Source organism: Rhinoderma darwinii, chromosome 13 (genome assembly GCF_050947455.1).
Source record: "Rhinoderma darwinii isolate aRhiDar2 chromosome 13, aRhiDar2.hap1, whole genome shotgun sequence".
NCBI lineage: Eukaryota > Metazoa > Chordata > Amphibia > Anura > Rhinodermatidae > Rhinoderma > Rhinoderma darwinii.
The window spans coordinates 65,207,460-65,230,829 of NC_134699.1; the positions used below are offsets into that span (position 1 = coordinate 65,207,460).

The window sequence follows — 23,370 nt, forward strand, 5'->3', positions numbered from 1 at the left end:
TTTCGGACTACCTTTGACTCAAATAAACAATGCAGCTAGCGTGGATTTACTGTTTTTGTAGTTGTGTCCTAGTGGAGGCAGTGTAAAGCATGAGGGGCAGAGCAGCAGCCGGAGCTTGTAGCTACCTCACACTCTAATAGTCACTGATCGTAGATGTGCTCTAATGGATCAGAGCTGCAGTGTAAAGTATGGGATGATAAGGGGAGCTGGACTTCTGACTACCTCAGACTCTAATAGACAATCGGCTTCAGTTTTGGAACCATGTCTCTGATAAGTGCTCCTTTCTTATACTGACACAGGAGCAACAGCACAAAGAGAAGGGAGCATGATGCCATTCAGGATCTGTAGAAAAGCTACGGGCACTGTAACAGCTGCTCTTATTGTTTGGCATCTACCATCGATTATCCGTGTCTGAGATCTATTTTGCTTTAGGTGGGAGATGGACAATTTCTCTTCACATGAATATGAGTGACTTGGATCTGTCCCTTCTCATTGTCTTTCTGCAATGTCCCCTTTAAGTATTAACCCCATTAGCCATAGTGGTGTGAACGTAACGAGCCTTCTCTTCACAATTTTTTTTTCATAGGTCATCGTCCCAGTCTTAGCCAATCAGAACAATCATCAGAACTGGCCGCACGTCGTGTCCCAGGACGTCATGCGTCACGTAAATAACTTGAAAAGCAGCACCTTTGTAATGGTGGGACAGGTGCGGGGGAAGACGCTGCTGCCATTACCTTCAGGGTCAGAGAAGGTGGAGTACATTGACTACGACGGTGAGAAGAAGTAAGTAGAAACTCCTGTACCTCTGGCATTGTCACATTTAAAGGGGCTCTCCAGCAGTGTGTGTGTGTGTGTATATACCATTGGTGCTTCTGCTGTTTTCAGCCGCACTGCTGACCGCGCTTTTTTTTCCAATCTCCATAGATTCCGAGTGCGTGAACAAGCTGGCGTCGCTATATGCACATAAAGTGCCACATGTAAACGGTTTCTATGGGGTTTATATCACCGTGATTTATTTTTCTATGGCTGAGCAGCTTATTTGATAAACTTTTACATACGGCCTCTTTAAATTCACATAAACCCACTTCAGGTCTCATTTTCTATGACTTCTGCGCTCAGAAGTCTTGTTTTTTTTTGTTTTTTTTATTTATCCCCAGATTCTCTAAGACTCTAAGCAACAGCAAAAAAAATATCAAAATCACTTTAATCAAGTTTTGTTTTTGTGAACTTGGAATAGTTTCAGGCTACAGGAGAATTCTTATTCTATTTGCGAGTGAACTTTTCAGGCTTCGGCTGTGTAGCTGCGGCTGACTGAGCGCTGTGTAATCTCATTTATTGCTTTTACCGTGAATTCGGCGGGCAGGTAGAGCAGCAGTGTGTCGCGTTAACCCTTTCAGCACCAGAGAGGCTTGATAACCGACATCCATTACCAGTGTTAGAGCCAACATTACCGAACCCGAACAATAAAAATATTTTGTCACGTCCCCGCCCTGGTTAATGGGAGTTTTGCGCTGCATTCTGGTTTTTATGGGGCTATTGATCCCCAAGTAGCAGAGTTTTTCAGGAAAGAAGTATGCTGATTTTGTGAGGTGAAAGACTGAGATATACATAGTTGAAGAAACGGAATATTTCCAAGCAGCACAGAGCATTTCAGTAAAGGAATATGTTGATCTTGAGGGAGATCAGACAGGGATTACATAGTGGAAAGAGCAGGGTCCTCCAGCAGCACAGAGCATTTACACAAATCTTCAGTAAAGCCTGTAAATATCTGCCTTATTTGTGTCCTCTGCAGCGACAACCTGGACAAGACGATAGTCCATGCCATTGAGACCGCAATAATTCAGTGGAGCCAGCAGATTCGCGGGGTGCTGAAGAGAGAATCATCCGAGCAACTCTTACTAGGAAAGAATCCAAACCCAAGTGTAGAGCTTGATTTCTGGAAAAACAGGTACAATAGCATGCGCAAGAGATACGAGATCCCAGATGATAAGTGGCCGTTTCTATTGTAAGATGACCGCTGTCAAGAAGCCACAATTGTGAATTATGGCTGTTCATCATAAATACATTCTTGCAGCTAAACTTGCATGAGATTTGAAAAAAACATGGCTGCTCCACTCTTGTTTACTGACTGCCTGGTATTGCAGTATTCAGCTGAATGGGGAGTTGCAATACCAGACGAAGCCTATGGACAATAGTGGAGCTGTTTGTAGAAGAAAGCAGATATGTTTCTTTAGTTTCATTGACCTTCTTTAAGGCCAAGATTTCCTTGAAAATACACTATTTTAATTGTGTTACTATGCTTATCTATTCGCAGTCTTCCTATATCTAATTTCTTTTATCATTAATGTGATACTTTTTGTGTAGATACACAAACCTGGAATGTATATACAATCAGCTAAAAACCAGGAAGGTGCGCAAGATGGCCGAGCTGCTTGAGAGAGTGGAGAGCAGCTACTTTCCAGCATTCAAAGCCCTATTCAGGGACGTTGTCGCAGGTAGTGTTATTTATACCACAGATGGATGTCTAATTTATATTTCTATATACTGTATATCGCCAGGCTGCACCAGATTCACCACGCAGGTAAAATCGTAAAATCATGGGATTAGTTCTTTGCAACTTGTTTCCCATGGGAAAAGAAAGTTGTGTACTACCTTGCGATCATTGTGATGTTTGCCTTTTTCCTCCACAACCTAATCTGGAACTAGATCACAAGTCTCACGTAGGTTGTACTTCAAAGATTTTTTTAGATTTATGCAAATAGAGCTTAAAGAGTCTCTGTCACCACATTATAAGTGGCCTATCTCCTACACGATGTGATCCTTTTTGACGGAGTTATGACCTATTTTAGCTTTATGCTAATGACTTTCATAATGGACAACTGGGCGTGTTTTACTATATGACCAAGTGGGCATTGTGGAGAGAAGTGTATGATGCTGACCAATCGGTGACCAATCAGCGTCATACACTTCTCTCCATTCATTTACGCTGCACATAGTGATCTTACTAGATCGCTATGTGCTGTCACTTACTCACATATTAACGTTACTGAAGTGTCCTGACAGTGAATAGGCATCCCCTCCAGCCAGAACGCGATGTCTATTCACAATCCCGACACTTCGCTAACGTTTGTGTGGGATTTACAGCACAGCCAGCGTAATCTCGCGAGATTACCTTGTAAATTGTCATTTAAAACTAGATCACGCTGGCTGTACTGTAAATTTCACACAAACGTTACCGAAGTGTCAGGATTCTGAATAGACATCACGTCTAGTAAGATCACTATGTGCAGTGTAAATGAATGGGGAGAAGTGTATGACGTGGATTGGTCACTGATTGGTCAGCGTCATACACTCCTCTGTACAACGCCCACTTGGTCATATAGTAAAACATGTTGTCCATTAAGAAAGTCATTAGCATAAAGCTAAAATAGGTCATAACTCCGTCAAAAAGGATAGTTTTTCTAAATAAAAAACTGCTGTAATCTACATTACAGCGCCGATCACATAATGTACAAGATAGGGCACTTATAATGTGGTGACAAAGCCTCTTTATTACTAGGACCACTGTTATTTACATTACAGCACCGATCACATCATGTACAAGATAGGCCACTTATAATGTGGTGACAGCCTCTTTATTACTAGGACCACTGTTATCTACATTACAGCGCCGATCACATAATGTACAAGATAGGGCACTTATAATGTGGTGACAGAGCCTCTTTATTACTAGGACCACTGTTATTTACATTACAGCACCGATCACATCATGTACAAGATAGGCCACTTATAATGTGGTGACAGCCTCTTTATTACTAGGACCACTGTTATCTACATTACAGCGCCGATCACATCATGTACAAGGTAGGGCACTTATAATGTAGTGACAGAGCCTCTTTATTACTAGGACCACTGTTATCTACATTGCAGCGTCGATCACATCATGTACAAGATAGGCCACTTATAATGTGGTGACAGAGCCTCTTTATTACTAGGACCACTGTTATCTACATTACAGCGCCAATCACATCATGTACAAGATAGGCCACTTATAATGTGGTGACAGAGCCTCTATTACTAGGACCACTGTTATCTACATTACAGCGCCGATCACATCATGTACAAGATAGGCCACTTATAATGTGGTGACAAAGCCTCTTTAATCGAGGCGTACAAAAGAGAAAAGGGTGGTAGGGCAAGAGAGGGTGATAAAAATACAATTGCATGTTCCGAAATATCCATTTCCATAGTATAAAGTACAAAATTGAAATGTAGAGTCTTCTGATGGCTTCCAATCAAATATTTAGAATTTTAAATACGTGGTCTTCCATGGATACTTTAGATCATCCCATTATCAATTCTGGGGAGGGGGGGGGACCATAGTGGGACATCTGGGCCTATTCAGAGTATAAAGTGTTGGGCCGACGCCCCCCCAAATATATAGCTAAATCGTTTTTATATTGAAGTGTCTGCAACTGGTTGCTGTCAATGAAAGGGATCATTCTTGTTTGCACTGATAAATTGTAAATTGTAAAAAAAAACCAGGACAGGAGGGAGATTTGTGCTACTAATGTGTTTAGCTCAACCCTGTAACCCCAATTATCTCTGTCCTTTCCCTGTTTCCAGCCCTGTCTGAAGCTCAGGATATTAATCTCTATCTGAAGCCCCTCCAGCGACATATTGAAGAAATAGAGAATGTTGAATTCAATGAGGTTAAACCTATGATTGTTCCTCTAATGCATGTGTTGTGTCTGGTGTGGGCTCAGTCCAAATACTACAACACCCCTGCGCGGATTATCGTCATGATGCAAGAGGTCTGCAACCTGTTCATCCAGCAGGTAAGTGCGCCTCCATCGCCGCCTAATGGTATAAGAATCCATTTATGTATATGGATTAGTAGGGCAAGGCATTTTTTGTTTTTGTACATAAAGCTTAAAGAGGCTCTGTCACCAGATTTTGCAACCCCTATCTGCTATTGCAGCAAATCGGCGCTGCAATGTAGATTACAGTAACGTTTTTATTTTTAAAAAACGAGCATTTTTGGCCAAGTTATGACCATTTTCGTATTTATGCAAATGAGGCTTGCAAAAGTACAACTGGGCGTGTTTACAGTAAAAGTCCAACTCGGCGTGTATTATGTGCGTACATCGGGGCGTGTTTACTACTTTTACTAGCTGGGCGTTCTGACGAGAAGTATCATCCACTTCTCTTCAGAACGCCCAGCTTCTGGCAGTGCAGATCTGTGACGTCACTCACAGGTCCTGCATCGTGTCGGCACCAGAGGCTACAGTTGATTCTGCAGCAGCATCAGCATTTGCAGGTAAGTAGCTACATGGACTTACCTGCTAACGCCGATGCTGCTGCAGAATCATCTGTAGCCTCTGGTGCCAATGTGTCCTCGCTCGTCTGACACGATGCAGGACCTGTGAGTGACGACACAGCGTGATCTCTCGAGAACACGGCTGTGTCTGCACTGCCAGAAGCTGGGCGTTGTGAAGAGAAGTGGATGACACTTCTCGTCAGAACGCCCAGCTAGTAAAAGTAGTAAACACGCCCCGATGTACACACATAATACACGCCCACTTGGACTTTTGCAAGCCTCATTTGCATAAATACAAAAATGGTCATAACTTGGCCAAAAATGCTCGTTTTTTAAAAATAAAAACGTTACTGTTATCTACATTGCAGCGCCGATCTGCTGCAATAGCAGATAGGGGTTGCAAAATCTGGTGACAGAGCCTCTTTAATCACGGAATAATAAAGATTTTGCATCCTTCTAATCTATTTGTGATTCAAATCCTCACCATTTTTTAAATCTCTGCTTGCTGTCAGTAAAGGGGAACATTCTTGCTTACATCCAGAGGCTGAATACCTGTCCTGACTTCCTACTTCTAAGAGCTGAGGGTTTGCTATAATTGTACTCAATCTAGACAACTGCAGACAGATGCACTATACTTAGACTGATACATTGTAACGCATGATGGGGGCAGGGAAGAGTTTTTTTTTGCAGCTGATGTGTTAAAGGGACAGTGTCATGATTATTTCTTTAAAATTAATTTGTGTTTTATTTAATAAAATATTATATTGACTGTATTTAATTTTTCACCCAGTTTTTAAAAATTTTTTTATTAACACTTTCTTACTTTACTGGGGGCTGCCATGTTTTATTTCATCTGTGTATGTCTCTTAACGACACATACACAGATGGAATACGGCAGCACAGTTCATAGGACACAATGAACGGCTCCCGTCCATTGCCTCTGCCATCTGGCTCTGTACTGCGCAGCTGCAGTTCAGAGCCACCCAGCAGAGAAGCTGGTTTGTAGGGAGATAGCAGGCGCCATTATGAAGACCGGCTGCACTGCAGGTAAGGTGTGTGTGTGTCTGTCTCTCACAGACCCCCGCTCTCGTGGCCCCCCCCCCTACACCTGCAGTAACTGTGTGTCTGAACGTAGCAGTGCTGAGTGTGTGTCTGTGTGTAGCAGAGCGGTGTGCGCAGCAGAGCTGTGTTCTATTTTTGTGCAGCGGAGTTTGCACGGGCGCCGCTGATCCTTCATAGCCGCTTAGTAGCTGTATTGAAGAATCAGCGGCGAGCACCCCCCCCCCCTGCACACACACACACACCCCTCTAAAATCAAGCGTTGCTTGATTCGGTTTTGGCACGTAAAAGGCACAAGAAAAACGTGTCAAATACCCTCCATGTGAACCTGTCAATTAAAAAGTCATTCATGTCACTTTTATCATTCTAAGGGTATGTTCACACAGTGTTTTCGGGCCATAAACGTCCCGAAAAACGGCAGAAAAATCAAAAGCAGAATGCCTACAAACATCTGCCCATTGGTTTCAATGGAAAATACGGCGTTCTGTTCAGAAGGGGCATTTTCATCTGAATGCTGCCTTAGGTCTTTACAGGTTTTCAGCTTCAGGATGTAAGAATAACAAACTTTCTAATATATTGTGTGTTTAAATTTTTTGCCATTTTCAAGGTCCCTGCTTGCTGTCAGTGAATGTGAATATTCTCTATTTAAATGTCCGCGCATGCGTCTGTACGTGATAAATATGCATTAGGCACTATTCCTCTTAATTCTGTGCGTTGATCTTTAATAATCTCTGTTCTGGTTCAGGCTCGGAGCTACTTAAACCCAGAAGACCTCTTGAAAGGAGAAACCGAAGAAAGTGCGGCCCGAGTCCAGGAGGTTCTCTCCATCCTGCGATTTCTGATGAACACATTTGAAGAGTGCAGAGAAAAGCTGCCGAGCTACTTCAAAAATGGGCAAGAAGTGAAAATGTGGGACTTTCCCTCCGTACTTGTGTTTGCCAGACTAGAATGCTTTATACAGAGACTGGAGACCATTGAGGTGAGTCCTGCAAGGAAGAGGCTGGCTTACTGCCCAGGGGCTACATAATGTCACACATTAGAATACACACACTAAAACTAGCTTCAGGATTGTGTGAAAAATATCTCACCATATTCAATCTCTCTGCTAGTTGTCAGTGAATGAGAGCATATAACATATCCATGTTACTTAGGAAAGATTCCCGCACCATTGGTGTTAATATCAAATGGAACTGCAGTTGCCCTTAAAACTTCAGCTCGCTGAAACCGATATCAGAACTTAAGGGCTTCTCCAGACATCTTTAACCCCTTAAGGACGCAGCCTAGTTTGGGCCTTAAGGCTCAGAGCCCATTTTTTAAATCTGACATATTTCACTTTATGTGGTAATGACGTCGGAATGCTTAAACCTATCCGAGCGATTCTGAGTGTTTTCTCGTGACACATTGGGCTTTATGTTAGTGGTAAAATTTGGACGATATATTCAGTGTATATTTGGGAAAAATTGCAAAATTTTTAGAAAATTTTGAAAAAATAGAATTTTTCAGAATTTAAATGCATCTGCTTGTAAAACAGACGGTTATACCACCCACAATAGTCACTAGTTCACATTTCCCATATGTCTACTTTAGATTGGCATCGTTTTTTGAACATTCTTTTATTTTTCTTGGACGTTACAAGGCTTAGAACATAAACAGCAATTTCTCATATTTTTAAGAAAATGTCAAGTCTTTTTTTTTTTAAGGTACCGCTTCGATTCTGAAGTGGCTTTGAGGGGCCTATGTATTAGAAACCCCCATAAAACACCCCATTTTAAAAACTAGACCCCTCAAAGTATTCAAAACAGCATTTAGATTATTTTTTTTAACCCTTTAGGCATTTCACAGGAATTAAAGCAAAGTGGAGGTGAAATTTGCAAATGTAATTTTTCTTGCTGAATTTCAATTTTATTAAAAAAAATTCTGTAACACGGAAGGTTTTACCAGAGAAACACTACTAAATATGTATTGTCCAGATTCTGCAGTTTTTAGAAATGTCCCACATGTGTCTCTACTGCACTCGTGGACTAAAACACAAGCCCCAGAAGCAAAGAAGCACCTAGTGCATTTTGAGGCCTCTTTTTTATTAGAATATATTTTATGCAGCATGCCAGGTTTGAAGAGGTGCTGAGGTGCCAAAACAGTAGGAATCCCACAAAAGTGACCCCATTTTGGAAACTACACCCCTCAAGGAATTCCTGTATGGTTGTGGTTACCATTTAGACCCCCATAGTTTCTTCACAGCACATATTTGAATTAGGCTGTGAATTTAAAAAAAATAAATTTTTTCCAATAATATGTCGTTTTGGCTCAAAATTTCTTATTTTCACAAGAAATAAAATACCCCATTTTGTTGCCCAATTTGTCCTGAGTGCAAAAATACCCCATTTGTGCTGATAAACTGCTGTTTGGGCCCATGGGAGGGCTCAGAAGGAAAGGAGCGCTATGTGTTCTTTGGAGTCCAGACTTTGCTGGATTGGTTTTCGGGTGCCATGTCGCATTTGCAGAGCCCCAGAGGTATCAAAGCAATGGAAACCCACCAGAAGTGACCTCATTTTGGAAACTACACCCCTTAAGGCATTCATCTAGAGGTGTAGTGAGCATTTTGAGCCCACAGGTATTGTCTAAAAGGTAATTCACAGCAGATGGTGCAGCGTGAGATTTGCAATTTTCTATATATATTTGCCATTTCAGTGTCCAATATATTGTGCCCAGCATGCGCCACCGGAGATATACACCCCATAAATTGTAATGTGGGTTCTCCTGGGTACGGCAATACCCTACATGTGGCTGTTATCAGCTGCCTGGGCATACGGCAGGGCTCACAATGGAAGGACCACCATTTGGCCTACTGGAGCTTTTCTGGTGCTAAGTTATATATGCAGAATCCCCTGAGGTACCAGTACAGTTAAAACCCCCAAGAAGTGACCCCGTTTTAAAATCTACACCCCTTAAGACATTCATCTAGAGGTGTAGTGAGCATTTTGACCCCACAGGTATTGTGTAAAAGATAATGCGCAGCAGATGGTGCAGAGTGAGATTTGCCATTTTCTATCGCCATATATATATATATATATATATATATATATATATATATATATATATATATATATATATAGAATGTCAGTGTCCGATATATTGTGCCCAGCATGCGCCACCGGAAACTTACACCCCATAAACTGGGAAGGGAGAGATGAGGAGGATAAGCCGTGCTGAGTGCGTCAGGGTAGAATAAAAATCTAAGGGATGTATGATAAATTTTAAAACGCTCTTCCATACAGAGCTCTGGTTTTTCGGGACACGTGTCACATTGGTATATTGTGTCCTCCCTTATCCCCCTCTTATAGAAGACTTTGTACCTCTTTTGACTTTTTCCCTTCTTGCCAGTTTGGGGGACTTCTCCTGGAAAGTGTTGCAGGAGAATGTATTCACAACAGCATATAGAAAGTTTATGAACCCTTTAGGTGTTTCACAGAAATTTAGAGCATAGTAGAGGTGAAATTTACATATTTTTTTTTTTTTGTCAGAAAATCCTCTTTATATCATTTTTTTATAACACAAAAGGTTTTATCAGAGAAACGCAACTCAATACTTATTGCCCATGTGGTATATCCCACATGTGGCCCTAGTGCGGTAATGGACTGAAGCGCCGGCCTCAGAAGCAAAGGAGCACCTAGTGGATTTTGAGCCCTCCTTTTTATTAGGCACCATGTCCGGATTGAAGAGGTCTGGTGGTGCCAAAACATTGGGAACCCACAAAAAGTGACCCCAATTTGGAAACTAGACCCCTTGAGGAATCCATTGTAGTTTTCTTGGGGTGCTTGCGGCTTTTTGATCAGTTTTTATTCTATTTTTAGGTGGCGCGGTGACTAAAAAACAGCAATTCTACTATTGTATTTTTTATTCTATTTTTTTTACAGCGTTCACCGTGCGCTATAAATGACACATTCACTTTATTCTGCGCGGCGATACGATTACGGCGATACCAGATGTTTATAGTTTTTTTATGTCTTATGGCGTTTGCACAATAAAATACGTTTTGTAAAAAATCATTCACTTTTTGTGTTACCTTATTCTAAGAGCCATAACGTTTTTATTTTTCCGTGCGAGGACTTATTTTTGGCGTAACGAACTGTAGTTTCCATCAGCACCATTTTTAGGTACATGCGACTTTTTGATCTCTTTTTATTCCATTTTTTGGGAGGTGAAGTGACCAAACAATTGTGATTGTGGTTCGGTTTATTATTATTTTCTTTTACGGCGTTCACCGTGCAGGATAAATAATGGAATAATTTTGTAGTTCAGGCCGTTACGGACGCGGCGATACCAATTATGTAGAGTTTATTTGTTTGTTTATCTATTTTTATTAATAATAAATGACTGATAAGGGAAAAAAGGGGGATTTTTACTTTTATTACTTTTAAAACTTATTTTCTTATTTTTACACATCTTTTTTTTACTTTTTTTTTTTACTTTATTACTTTGTCCCACTAGGGGACTTGAGGGCAGGAGGCCCTGATCGCTATTCTAATACACTGCACTACATGCGTAGTGCAGTGTATTAGAGCGGTCAGCTACTCACTGACAGCAAGCATAGTGGGTCCTGACAAAGTCTATTCTTCCATCGATGGCAGAGCCGGACGCCATTGTTAGGTGTACAGTTGCCATAGTCACCATCGCCGGCCGCTATCGTGTAGCAGGCCGGCGATGGTAGCTTAACCCCTAAAAGCCGCGATCACTTTTGGTTTCAATAGTTTTTTATTAAACAGTTTTTGTAAAATAATAATAACACTCGCAGAGTCTCAACTTTTTGAAAATCAATAATACAATGGAGCAGAATATTAGACCAACATGGCCTGCAGTGAAACTCACATTACATGTCTGTTATGACGTCAAAACTCCTTCCAAATATAAGGCATATAAATATAGTTATTGCTAACATAGGTAACTGTCATTGACATCACATTGCTTTATAGAGTACCATGACATGGCCTCTAAAAAAAAAAAAAAAAGGGGGGAGACATTCAATAACAAAAAGGAGGGGGGGGGGAGGAAAAGTGTAGGATAGAAGGGGATCGTATCCATCTCTATGTATTTCACGAAAGTGTGCGATTCCTCCATGGGGCCCAAATGGCATTAAATTTGTCTAATGTACCAGCTAGAAGATGTGTAAGGCGGTCATTGATCATTATCCATGAGATATTATCAATCAAAATATCCATAGACAATGTGGATGATCGCCAAGCTCTAGCAATAGTTATTTTAGCTGCCAGAAATACATATCGGACAAATTTACGTGTGGAGATACAAACTTCCGGAATAGGACCACCCAACAGTGCCGTAATTACGTCAGTGGGGGGTTTGATTTGGACCGTGTTAATAAGCTGGTATACCTGATTACAAAGGCGGCAACTACTGGGCATTCAACCAAGGATGTGTTAATAGATAATTTCGAAGTCATACACGCCATCTCCCGCCACTGCTCCAATTCCACTCCCGTTGTAAAGGATCTGCCAGGCACTACGTCTGTGGAGACTCCCAGGGTTAATCAGCCGACACCTGAGGCCAGACCTCTTAGACTGACACCGGCTCCCACCAATCAGGGTGGCAGGCTCAGGAGTGGGAGAGCCTATCGCGGCCTGGTCAGTCAGAGTTAGCTCCGCCCCCTGTCCATTTATACCTGCAGTTTTCTCTTCCTCATTGCTTGTTATTCTTTTGGATTCCTGGCCCCACTGCTGCTTGCTCCAGCCTGCTTCTGCCGTGCTTCTGCCTTGCTGCAGTTCTCCTTGACTTGCTTTGCTTTGCTTTGCCCCTGGCTTGCTTCTGTCTCCGTGCCCGCTCGGGTTACTCACTTCGTCCTGGTCCTGACTGTTCGTTCGCCGCTCCGTTTCCTCGTGTCGTTCCGTGGCTACTGCCCCTTCCCTTGCGTGTTCCCTGTTTGTTTTCCTGTGCACTTAGACAGCGTAGGGACCGCCGCCCAGTTGTACCTCGTCGCCTAGGGCGGGTCGTTGCAAGTAGGCAGGGACAGGGCGGTGGGTAGATTAGGGCTCACTTTCCCTTCACCTCCTTCCTGCCATCACAGAATAACAAGCCCTTACCTAGTCTACCATTTCTCCTACGCTGTCGCTATCATGGACCCCCTTGAGACCCTGACCCAGCAGATGCAGGGCCTCTCCCTACAGGTCCAGGCCCTGGCCCAAAGGGTTGGGCGCACCACCTCACCTCTAGAACCCGACCTCAAGTTACCTGACCGGTTTTCAGGGGACCGTAAGACGTTTCTCTCCTTCCGGGAGAGTTGCAGACTATATTTCCGCCTTAAGCCCCACTCCTCAGGTTCCGAGAACCAGCGGGTGGGTATCATCATATCCCGACTCCAGGAAGGGCCCCAAGAGTGGGCCTTCTCCTTGGCTCCTGACGCCCCTGAACTTTCCTCTGTTGATCGTTTTTTCTCTGCCCTCGGACTCATTTACGACGAGACTGACAGGACTGCTTTAGCCGAGAGTCAGCTGGTGACCTTACGTCAGGGTAGGAGACCGGTTGAGGAATACTGTTCTGATTTTAGGAAGTGGTGCGTAGCTTCTCAGTGGAACGATCCGGCCCTAAGGTGCCAGTTTAGGTTAGGATTATCTGACGCCCTGAAGGATCTGCTGGTTAGCTACCCCTCGTCTGACTCTCTTGACCAGGTTATGGCCCTAGCAGTACGACTTGACCGACGTCTCAGGGAACGTCAGCTAGAACGCTTCAGTGTGCTCCCCTCTGACTTTTCTGCGATCCCCCCCGAGGTCCCGCCTCCTCGCCCCTCCACGGAGGACTCGGAGGTACCTATGCAACTCGGGGCCTCCATGTCCCCTCAACAACGTAGGGAGTTTCGCAGAATGAACGGTCTCTGCTTCTACTGTGGGGACGACAAGCATCTACTGAACACCTGTCCCAGGCGCAAGAATAAGAAGCCGGAAAACTTCCGCGCCTAAGTGATCATCGGGGAGGTCACTTGGGCGCACAGGTATTTCCCGTTAATGTGAAACGCAATAAAATTTTGCTTCCCTTTCAGGTCTCGTTTGCTGGCCGGTCTGCCACGGGCAGTGCTTTCGTGGATTCTGGCTCATCTGCTAATATCATGTCTGTGGAATTTGCTATGTCTCTAAAGATGCCTTGTATTGATTTACCTTATCCTATCCCTGTAGTAGGTATCGACTCAACTCCCCTTGCTAATGGTTATTTTACTCAGCATACTCCTGTTTTTGAACTCCTGGGTGGCTCCATGCATTTGGAGCAGTGCTCTGTACTGGTGATGCAGGGATTTTCGTCTGATCTGGTATTAGGTCTTCCCTGGTTGCGGTTGCATAATCCCACGTTTGATTGGAATACTGGGGATCTCACCAAATGGGGTAATGAATGTCTTATGTCATGTCTTTCTGTTAACTCTATTTCTCCCCGGGAGGAGGTAAACACGCTTCCTGAGTTTGTTCAGGACTTCGCCGATGTGTTTTCTAAGGAGGCCTCCGAGGTGTTGCCCCCCCATAGAGATTACGATTGCGCTATCGATTTGGTGCCTGGTGCCAAGCTTCCTAAAGGTAGGATATTTAATCTTTCATGTCCTGAACGTGAAGCCATGAGGGTGTATATCCAGGAATGCCTGGCCAAGGGTTTCATTCGCCCCTCGACTTCTCCTGTAGGTGCTGGCTTCTTCTTCGTGGGGAAGAAGGATGGTGGTCTTAGGCCGTGCATTGATTATCGTAACCTGAATAAGGTCACCGTAAGGAACCAGTACCCACTTCCTTTGATTCCGGATCTTTTTAATCAGGTTCAGGGAGCCCAATGGTTTTCTAAGTTCGATCTACGGGGGGCATATAACCTTATCCGCATCAAAGAGGGGGATGAGTGGAAAACTGCGTTCAACACACCCGAGGGTCATTTCGAATACCTGGTCATGCCCCTTGGGTTGTGTAACGCCCCTGCTGTCTTCCAGAATTTTATTAATGAAATCCTGAGAGAGTACCTGGGTAATTTTCTTGTTGTGTACCTTGATGACATACTGGTGTTTTCCAAGGACTGGTCCTCTCACGTGGAGCATGTCAGGAAGGTGCTCCAGGTCCTTCGGGAGAATAATCTGTTTGCTAAGACTGAAAAATGTGTCTTTGGGGTACAGGAGATACCATTTTTAGGGCAAATCCTCACTCCTCATGAATTCCGCATGGACCCTGCCAAGGTTCAAGCTGTGGCGGAATGGGTCCAACCTGCCTCCCTTAAGGCGTTACAGTGTTTTTTAGGGTTCGCCAACTATTACAGGAGATTTATTGCCAACTTCTCGGTCGTCGCTAAGCCTCTTACGGACCTTACCCGCAAGGGTGCTGATGTCCTCCATTGGCCCCCTGAGGCCGTCCAGGCCTTTGAGACTCTCAAGAAGTGCTTTATCTCGGCCCCCGTGCTGATTCAGCCCAACCAAGAGGAGCCATTTATTGTGGAGGTTGACGCTTCCGAGGTGGGAGTGGGGGCCGTCTTGTCCCAGGGTACCAGCTCCCTCACCCATCTCCGCCCCTGTGCTTACTTCTCTAGGAAGTTTTCGCCCACGGAGAGTAACTATGATATTGGCAACCGTGAACTTCTAGCCATTAAATGGGCTTTTGAAGAGTGGCGGCACTTCCTGGAGGGGGCCAGACACCAGGTAACGGTCCTTACGGATCACAAGAATCTGGTTTTCCTAGAATCGGCCCGGAGGCTTAATCCTAGACAAGCTCGGTGGGCACTATTCTTTACCAGATTTAATTTCTTGGTTACCTATAGGGCTGGGTCCAAGAATATTAAGGCTGATGCTCTGTCACGTAGTTTCATGGCCAATCCTCCTTCCGAGAAGGATCCCGCTTGTATTTTACCCCCTGGTATAATCGTCTCTGCCACGGATTCTGATTTAGCTTCTGATATCGCGGCTGATCAGGGTGCAGCTCCCGGGAACGTCCCTGGGGACAAACTGTTTGTTCCCCTGCAATACCGGCTGAGGGTACTCAGGGAAAACCATGACTCCGCTCTATCTGGTCATCCTGGCATCTTGGGCACCAAACACCTCATTACCAGAAACTATTGGTGGCCTGGGTTGCCTAAAGATGTTAGGGCTTACGTCGCCGCTTGTGAGGTTTGCGCTAGGTCCAAAACCCCTAGGTCCCGACCTGCGGGCCTACTACGTCCCTTGCCCATTCCCCAGAGACCTTGGACCCATATCTCCATGGATTTTATCACCGATTTGCCTCCATCTCAGGGCAAGTCGGTGGTGTGGGTGGTAGTCGACCGCTTCAGCAAGATGTGCCACTTTGTGCCCCTTAAGAAGCTACCTAACGCCAAGACGTTAGCTTCTTTGTTTGTGAAACACATCCTGCGTCTCCATGGGGCCCCAGTCAATATCGTTTCGGACAGAGGGGTACAATTTGTTTCCTTATTTTGGAGAGCCTTTTGTAAAAAGTTGGAGATTGATCTGTCCTTCTCCTCCGCCTTCCATCCCGAAACTAACGGCCAAACGGAAAGGACCAACCAATCCCTGGAACAATATTTAAGGTGTTTCATCTCTGACTGTCAATTCGATTGGGTCTCATTCCTTCCCCTTGCTGAATTTTCCCTGAATAACCGGGTCAGTAACTCGTCAGGGGTCTCCCCGTTTTTCTGTAATTTCGGGTTTAACCCAAGGTTCTCCTCCGTCTCCCCTGGTTGTTCCAATAATCCTGAGGTAGAGGATGTTCATCGGGAACTGTGCACTGTCTGGGCCCAGGTTCAGAAGAACCTAGAGGCGTCCCAGAGCGCACAAAAGATTCAGGCGGATAGTAGACGTTCTGCTAACCCCCGGTTTGTCGTGGGGGATTTGGTCTGGTTGTCGTCCAGGAACTTGCGCCTTAAGGTCCCGTCCAGGAAGTTTGCTCCCCGATTTATTGGGCCTTATAAGGTCATTGAAGTCCTCAACCCTGTATCCTTCCGTCTGGAGCTGCCCCCATCCTTCCGCATACACGACGTCTTTCATGCTTCCCTCCTTAAACGCTGCTCCCCGTCCTGGTCCCCCTCTAGGAAACCTCCTGTTCCCGTTCTCACCCCTGAGGGGGTGGAATTCGAGGTGGCCAAGATTGTGGACAGTAGGATGATCCAGGGCTCCCTCCAGTACCTGGTCCATTGGAGAGGATACGGGCCGGAGGAGAGGACTTGGGTACCTGCTCGAGATGTTCACGCTGGGGTATTGGTCAGGAGGTTCCACCTTCTCTTCCCCACTAAACCGGGTCCTCTTAGTAAGGGTCCGGTGGCCCCTCATAAAAGGGGGAGTACTGTAAAGGATCTGCCAGGCACTACGTCTGTGGAGACTCCCAGGGTTAATCAGCCGACACCTGAGGCCAGACCTCTTAGACTGACACCGGCTCCCACCAATCAGGGTGGCAGGCTCAGGAGTGGGAGAGCCTATCGCGGCCTGGTCAGTCAGAGTTAGCTCCGCCCCCTGTCCATTTATACCTGCAGTTTTCTCTTCCTCATTGCTTGTTATTCTTTTGGATTCCTGGCCCCACTGCTGCTTGCTCCAGCCTGCTTCTGCCGTGCTTCTGCCTTGCTGCAGTTCTCCTTGACTTGACTTGCTTTGCTTTGCTTTGCCCCTGGCTTGCTTCTGTCTCCGTGCCCGCTCGGGTTACTCACTTCGTCCTGGTCCTGACTGTTCGTTCGCCGCTCCGTTTCCTCGTGTCGTTCCGTGGCTACTGCCCCTTCCCTTGCGTGTTCCCTGTTTGTTTTCCTGTGCACTTAGACAGCGTAGGGACCGCCGCCCAGTTGTACCTCGTCGCCTAGGGCGGGTCGTTGCAAGTAGGCAGGGACAGGGCGGTGGGTAGATTAGGGCTCACTTTCCCTTCACCTCCTTCCTGCCATCACACCCGTGCCTAAATCGTGTTCCCAACAGGTCATGTAAGGGAGTTTACCCTCCGGTGTGACCAGATCTGAATATATCATGGATATTTTATATCGTAGACCCGAGAGCCAGCAAAGCCTTTCAAAAGTGGTCAATGTACTGATGTCCTCCTGCTTGGATTTCCAATCTAACAAGAAATGGTGTATCTGTATATATCTAAAGTGCTCCGATGGGGGCATCGAGTGTGAGTCCTTGAAGCAATCCAAAGTTCTAATGTCCCCCCCCCCCCCCCCACCCTATAAAGAAGTCCTTGATTCTGTAAAACCCCTTATTAAGCCACCAGTGAAATTCTACACTGCGCAGACCCGGAGGAAAGCCGAGTTACCCGTGATAGTCATAAGAGGATTATGGGTTGATTTTAATATGGAATTTTTTTTCTAATCGTATCCCACAGCTGTAACATCTGAGAAAGCACAGGGGAGAGAACCGGAGGCCTGTCCGAGGATTCCATCCACAATAGCGTTTCTAGCGGAAAACGAGCACATGCGGTCGTTTCTATTTGTGTCCATTGAGGGCAGTATGGTCTCACATAACGCGATCACTTTTGAATGCGGCTTTTAAGGGGTTGATCAGCGGGGACACAGCGATCGGTCCCCGTTGTAGGAGCTGCGGCAACTGCTGTACAAGACCGCAGCTGTCACAGCTCCTGTATGTGTCGGGAAGATGGACGAAATGGCCGTTACTCCCGCGACGTACTATTAGGTCACTGAGCGCGAACGATACACTTAGCACGACGGAATAGTACGTCGCTGAGCGCGAAGGGGTTAATGAAGATTGAGGTCCACTAATATATAAGAGATTGACCTCCCTCCATAGGTATAAACCCTTTTCTGCCGCTGCTTTAATGCACCGAAATCTAATTTTCTGCAGAGAAGTAATTACATTCCAGAGAGGGATATATTTAGAGCTGTGAAGGAGGATTACAAATGATCCCGCCATTGTCTTATTTGCACGGACGAGTGGCCAGTGTCGCGCAGGCCCCGCCATATGTCTCATTTAGCGGTCAGTTCTAATGATTAAATAAAACCATTTGACCCTTTCCTTGTCAGCGCGTCTTTAAAAAAACCGCTGTGCGTCATTATCACTTCCCCCGCAGTCCATTAATATGAGAGCACGGGGGTGGCGGTTGTGTCTGCTGCCAATTCTAATCTGCGGGACAGACTGTTGTCATCGATACTAAAGGGCAACCCTCACCCCAAATCCATGAAGTCCCCAGTGAATAGAATCATTAAGTCGTCCTTTTCTATCAAGCGTTGGCGTTATATCTGGTTCAGGGAAAGCTGGGTGACAATCAATCTGGCCAGCATTGCAGGTATCAGTGTCATCCAGCTTTATAGAGTCCTGAGTGTAAAGTGTACCGATTTACACAGCGTTCAGTACCCAGGGTAGGTTTGACTGCATAACTTCTCTTTATAGCACTGCGAGCTCTGTTTTTCTGATACGGCTACAGAGATTTAGGCCCAGATTTACGAAGACTGATGTTTTACATGTGAAACCAAACCGAAGCCACTGTAGTATGAAGCGCTAAATCTATTAAGGGGCACATGACCGTAGCTGAAATCTACAGGAGCTTTCAGCTCGCTTAGATTTTTGCTATAATTTGCACTAATTTTTAGTGCGAGTGGCTCCTCCCACTAAGACCCATCCACTCTTTTCTATAGTTCCAAAAATGACGTAAAAGTTGTCAATTTTCACGCAAAATAGGCGTGCAGCAAAATTTCCAACATTTTAATTTTTTTTTGCTACTGGCGCAATTTGCATAATCTTCCCCATAGAGTTAAATGTTAAAATCCTGGCTTTCTGCATCAACCACTAGGGGGATCTTCAGCGCTAACCACATACTGATTATGCATTGTACTCCATAATAATACAAACGCAGTAAGCGCCCCCTAGTGGTGACTGCAGACAAAATTGTAACTTTACCAATTCAAGAAATTTGGAGCTTTGTATCAGAAAAACGGATCTCCGACAGCCTTAAAGATATGCATTATCAGATGTTGAACCTAAAAACGACGCTGTTACAAGACCTCCGGCGAATCTTCCTGCATTCATCAAAGTTTTATGTTGCAGTTGAGTTTTTCTTACCCTATTTTTTTTTTTTTTTTTTTTTTTTTAAGCCCGCTCCGTCATGTTCTGTGGCTGGAGTTATAGCAGCCAATGCTCCAGATTTTAATTATTCATGTTCTTAGAACATTCTGATAAGTGTGCTTTTTGCCCGTGTGTTTTCCTGCGCAAAGGAAATTCTCGGGCTGGGAAACTTTTAAACTAATGGATACGGTGAGGAACGCCGTGCTATCGCCTCCTAAATACACGGCGGCTGAATACAAAGCTTTATCGATCTCCGCTCGTTCTCCCATAACCCTTTACAGCAATGTCGGTGAGAAGATCCTCTATCATCAGCCGTAAAGCCACAGACAAGGAGGCTTATCCGTTACATTGAAGCGTTAAGCAATTCCCTAATATATGCGGTGTACGTTCCCCGCAGGTAATTCCACACTAGAGTCATTCATAATGAAGATTTATGAAAGAGATCTGTACAAGTCATTCACCACAGATAAACCCACACTCACATAAATGGTAATCCCCCAATGTACCGAATACTAAAATCACGAACTTTACAAGCGACTGCATCCAGATAACCGATGGATCCGAATTCTCTGCATAGATAGGCCATCGATTTTTAGGGACTGGAAAACCCCTTTAATGAGTTCTGTCGAAGTGTCTGTGGTTTTACTGTAAACAATAGCACTTAAAGTAAGAACCTAGATTCCTAGTAAAAACTAGATTCAGAAAGCCCCTACCGGCCGAGGCTCAGGTAGCTCCTCCTGGCAGTATAACAGAACAGAATGTATTCAGTCCTGTTACTGACCCTAAACATTGCTCTATTCACGTTCCCAACTAGTTTTTTCCCATGATTAATATGGGAGTCATCAGGGGACTCGTAGGGTTGTCAGAAATTTATTCTGGTTCAGAGGAACCAAATATAAATATATCAGAGGTCAAAGTGAAAAACAGAGCGCTCCCACGGTGGTGGGCAGCGCGGTGCCTCGAAGTGTTTTGTATATGGCGCCCCTGTATATTGGTCACCTATGCTGCTGATTTTGCTTACACTGATACATAGATTTCATCTACGCAGGATTTATTACTCACCGCCCTGGATATGATGAAGCTGGAGAAGGTTGAGTTTGGAGGCATTAAAGGAAAAGTTCTTAGTCGGACGGTGGCGGATATGTACCAAGAGTTTCAAGACACGTATAAGGTGTTCCCGGAGAGGACGTATGACTGCCTGGACACGGAGAACAAGGTAAGAGCTGCCTACAGGTCTTTATAGTTGTATTGTATAATATATTTTTATATATCCACCATTACAATAGTGAGTGCAGCTCTGGAGTATAATACAAGATGTAACTCAGGATTAGTACAGGATAAGTAATGTAATGTATGTACACAGTGACTCCACCAGCAGAATAGTGAGTGCAGCTCTGGAGTATTATACAGGATATAACTCAGGATCAGTACAGGATAAGTAATGTAATGTATGTACACAGTGACTCCACCAGCAGAATAGTGAGTGCAGCTCTGGAGTATAATACAAGATGTAACTCAGGATAATGTAATGTCACATATTTACAAAGTGTACGGAAGGTGTGGCCCATAGCAACCAGTGACTCCACCAGCAGAATAGTGAGTGCCGCTCTGGAATATAATACAGGCTGTAACTCAGGATCAGTACAGGATAAGTAATGTAATGTATGTACACAGTGACTCCACCAGCAGAATAGTGAGTGCAGCTCTGGAGTATAATACAGGCTGTAACTCAGGATCAGTACAGGATAAGTAATGTATGTACACAGTGACTCCACCAGCAGAATAGTGAGTGCAGCTCTGGGGTATAATACAGGATATAACTCAGGATCAGTACAGGATAAGTAATGTATGTACACAGTGACTCCACCAGCAGAATAGTGAGTGCCGCTCTGGAATATAATACAGGATGTAACTCAGGATCAGTACAGGATAAGTAATGTAATGTATGTACACAGTGACTACACCAGCAGAATAGTGAGTGCAGCTCTGGAGTATAATACAGGATGTAACTCAGGATCAGTACAGGATAAGTAATGTATGTACACAGTGACTCCACCAGCAGAATAGTGAGTGCAGCTCTGGAGTATAATACAGGATGTAACTCAGGATCAGTACAGGATAAGTAATGTAATGTATGTACATAGTGACTCCACCAGCAGAATAGTGAGTGCAGCTCTGGAGTATAATACAGGCTGTAACTCAGGATCAGTACAGGATAAGTAATGTATGTACACAGTGACTCCACCAGCAGAATAGTGAGTGCAGCTCTGGAGTATAATACAGAATGTAACTCAGGATCAGTACAGGATAAGTAATGTAATGTATGTACACAGTGATTCCACCAGCAGAATAGTGAGTACAGCTCTGGAGTATAATACAGGATGTAACTCAGGATCAGTACAGGATAAGTAATGTATGTACACAGTGACTCCACCAGCAGAATAGTGAGTGCAGCTCTGGAGTATAATACAGGATGTAACTCAGGATCAGTACAGGATAAGTAATGTAATGTGTGTACACAGTGACTCCACCAGCAGAATAGTGAGTGCAGCTCTGGAGTATATATAATACAGGATGTAACTCAGGATTAGTACAGGATAATGTAATGTCACATATTTACAAAGTTGTACGGAAGTTGTGGCCCATAGCAACCAGTGACTCCATCTTTCCACTGCATTTTCAATTTACACCATACAATCCTAGAAAAAAACGATTGCGAGAATGGAAAATATTATAGCGGATCCAATTTATTTTTTTTCGTGGTTATCACAGAGCGGACCCTTCTTGTCGTATCGATATGCTTTATATGAATGAACTAACCTTTTGATTTTTATGGGCAACATCTGGATTTTTTCCCTTTGCAGTGGTTTTAATAAACAGGCCCCATTACCTACGGCCCTATAATAATGGTTAGGATTGAGACGCCTGTGTAGGAGGCCGGACTTGGTCCTGTCAGCAGTATTTGAAATGACCACCAGGTGGCAGACCTGAGCATCTTCACCTCACTGTTATGTGGTTCTCCGAGCAGACCACTTACCTGTCAGTCACTTCACGTGTTTGCAGTCGGTGACCGGGCTTGATCAGTTTCTTCTCCCTCGACACAGCTTCTCTATTACCTTCCTGCAAATCATCTCTGACAGAAGCTTAAATAAGGAGCTAGTAAAAGATTTTTATTAGACTGACGGCCCCATTCTTACTGGGCGAGGCCGGCAGTTTCGCCATTCAGCGATGTACGGGACCGCCAGTTTGATAGGATTCAAATAGACAGATGAACTTTAACAACCAAACAAATTAAGTTAAAGAAAAAACATTGTAAGTTTTATTCTTGGTGAATAAAGACCAACACATTTTTGGAAACCTGAGTGCTGCAGTTTTTCTCATTTATATTGCATCCAATAGTATACATGACCTTGAAAGTAGTCATAGTAAGCAGAATGAAAATCTCCATACTTTACACTGCAGGCTGCATTCAGAGAACTAGAGAAACCCATAATAATCATTACTTCCAGACGAGTATTTCTGCTCATTTATCTAGTTTCCTACCCATAGGATTTTGCGGGCGATGTGTTGGATTTTAAGTTGACTGTTGAGGACATGGACAGGAGGCTGGGGACGGTGTTCTGCCTGGCGTTTAACGACACCTCTGGCCTGGAGCATGCATTTCGGGTACGTAGTCCGCCTCAGACTGTCGTCGTATATAATGGGCGATCACTGGTCAGATTTCAGCTTGCCAGTACTTGTACATTCTGGTTATTTTACCTGCTGTGGCTGTGTAACGGTTTTGGTTTTCATCCTAGCTGCTGGATATGTTCGGAAGCCTCCTGGACAGGCCCATAATTGCACGGGATGCGTTTGATAAGTATCCGCTCCTCATCACCATGTTTGAGGAAGAACTGGACATCGCAAAAGCCATCTATGACAAACACATGCTGGAGGTCACAGAGCCAGGTCTGGTATAGCATCGTTGTCACTTTCCACCGTGGGGAAG

At 44.5% G+C, this 23,370-nt stretch overlaps 1 protein-coding gene across 2 annotated transcripts in view; it reads left to right on the plus strand.

Moving 5' to 3' along the window:
• Positions 1-23,370, plus strand: part of DNAH9 (dynein axonemal heavy chain 9) — a 207,294-nt gene that overhangs the window by 23,993 nt on the left and 159,931 nt on the right. For both annotated transcript variants that reach the window (XM_075846330.1, XM_075846331.1), the window contains exons 4-11: positions 587-783; positions 1,793-1,948; positions 2,365-2,495; positions 4,627-4,838; positions 7,125-7,358; positions 20,431-20,598; positions 22,932-23,048; positions 23,180-23,330. In XM_075846330.1, coding sequence (XP_075702445.1) covers positions 587-783; positions 1,793-1,948; positions 2,365-2,495; positions 4,627-4,838; positions 7,125-7,358; positions 20,431-20,598; positions 22,932-23,048; positions 23,180-23,330 — 1,366 coding nt within the window. The remainder of the gene's footprint in view (positions 1-586; positions 784-1,792; positions 1,949-2,364; positions 2,496-4,626; positions 4,839-7,124; positions 7,359-20,430; positions 20,599-22,931; positions 23,049-23,179; positions 23,331-23,370) is intronic.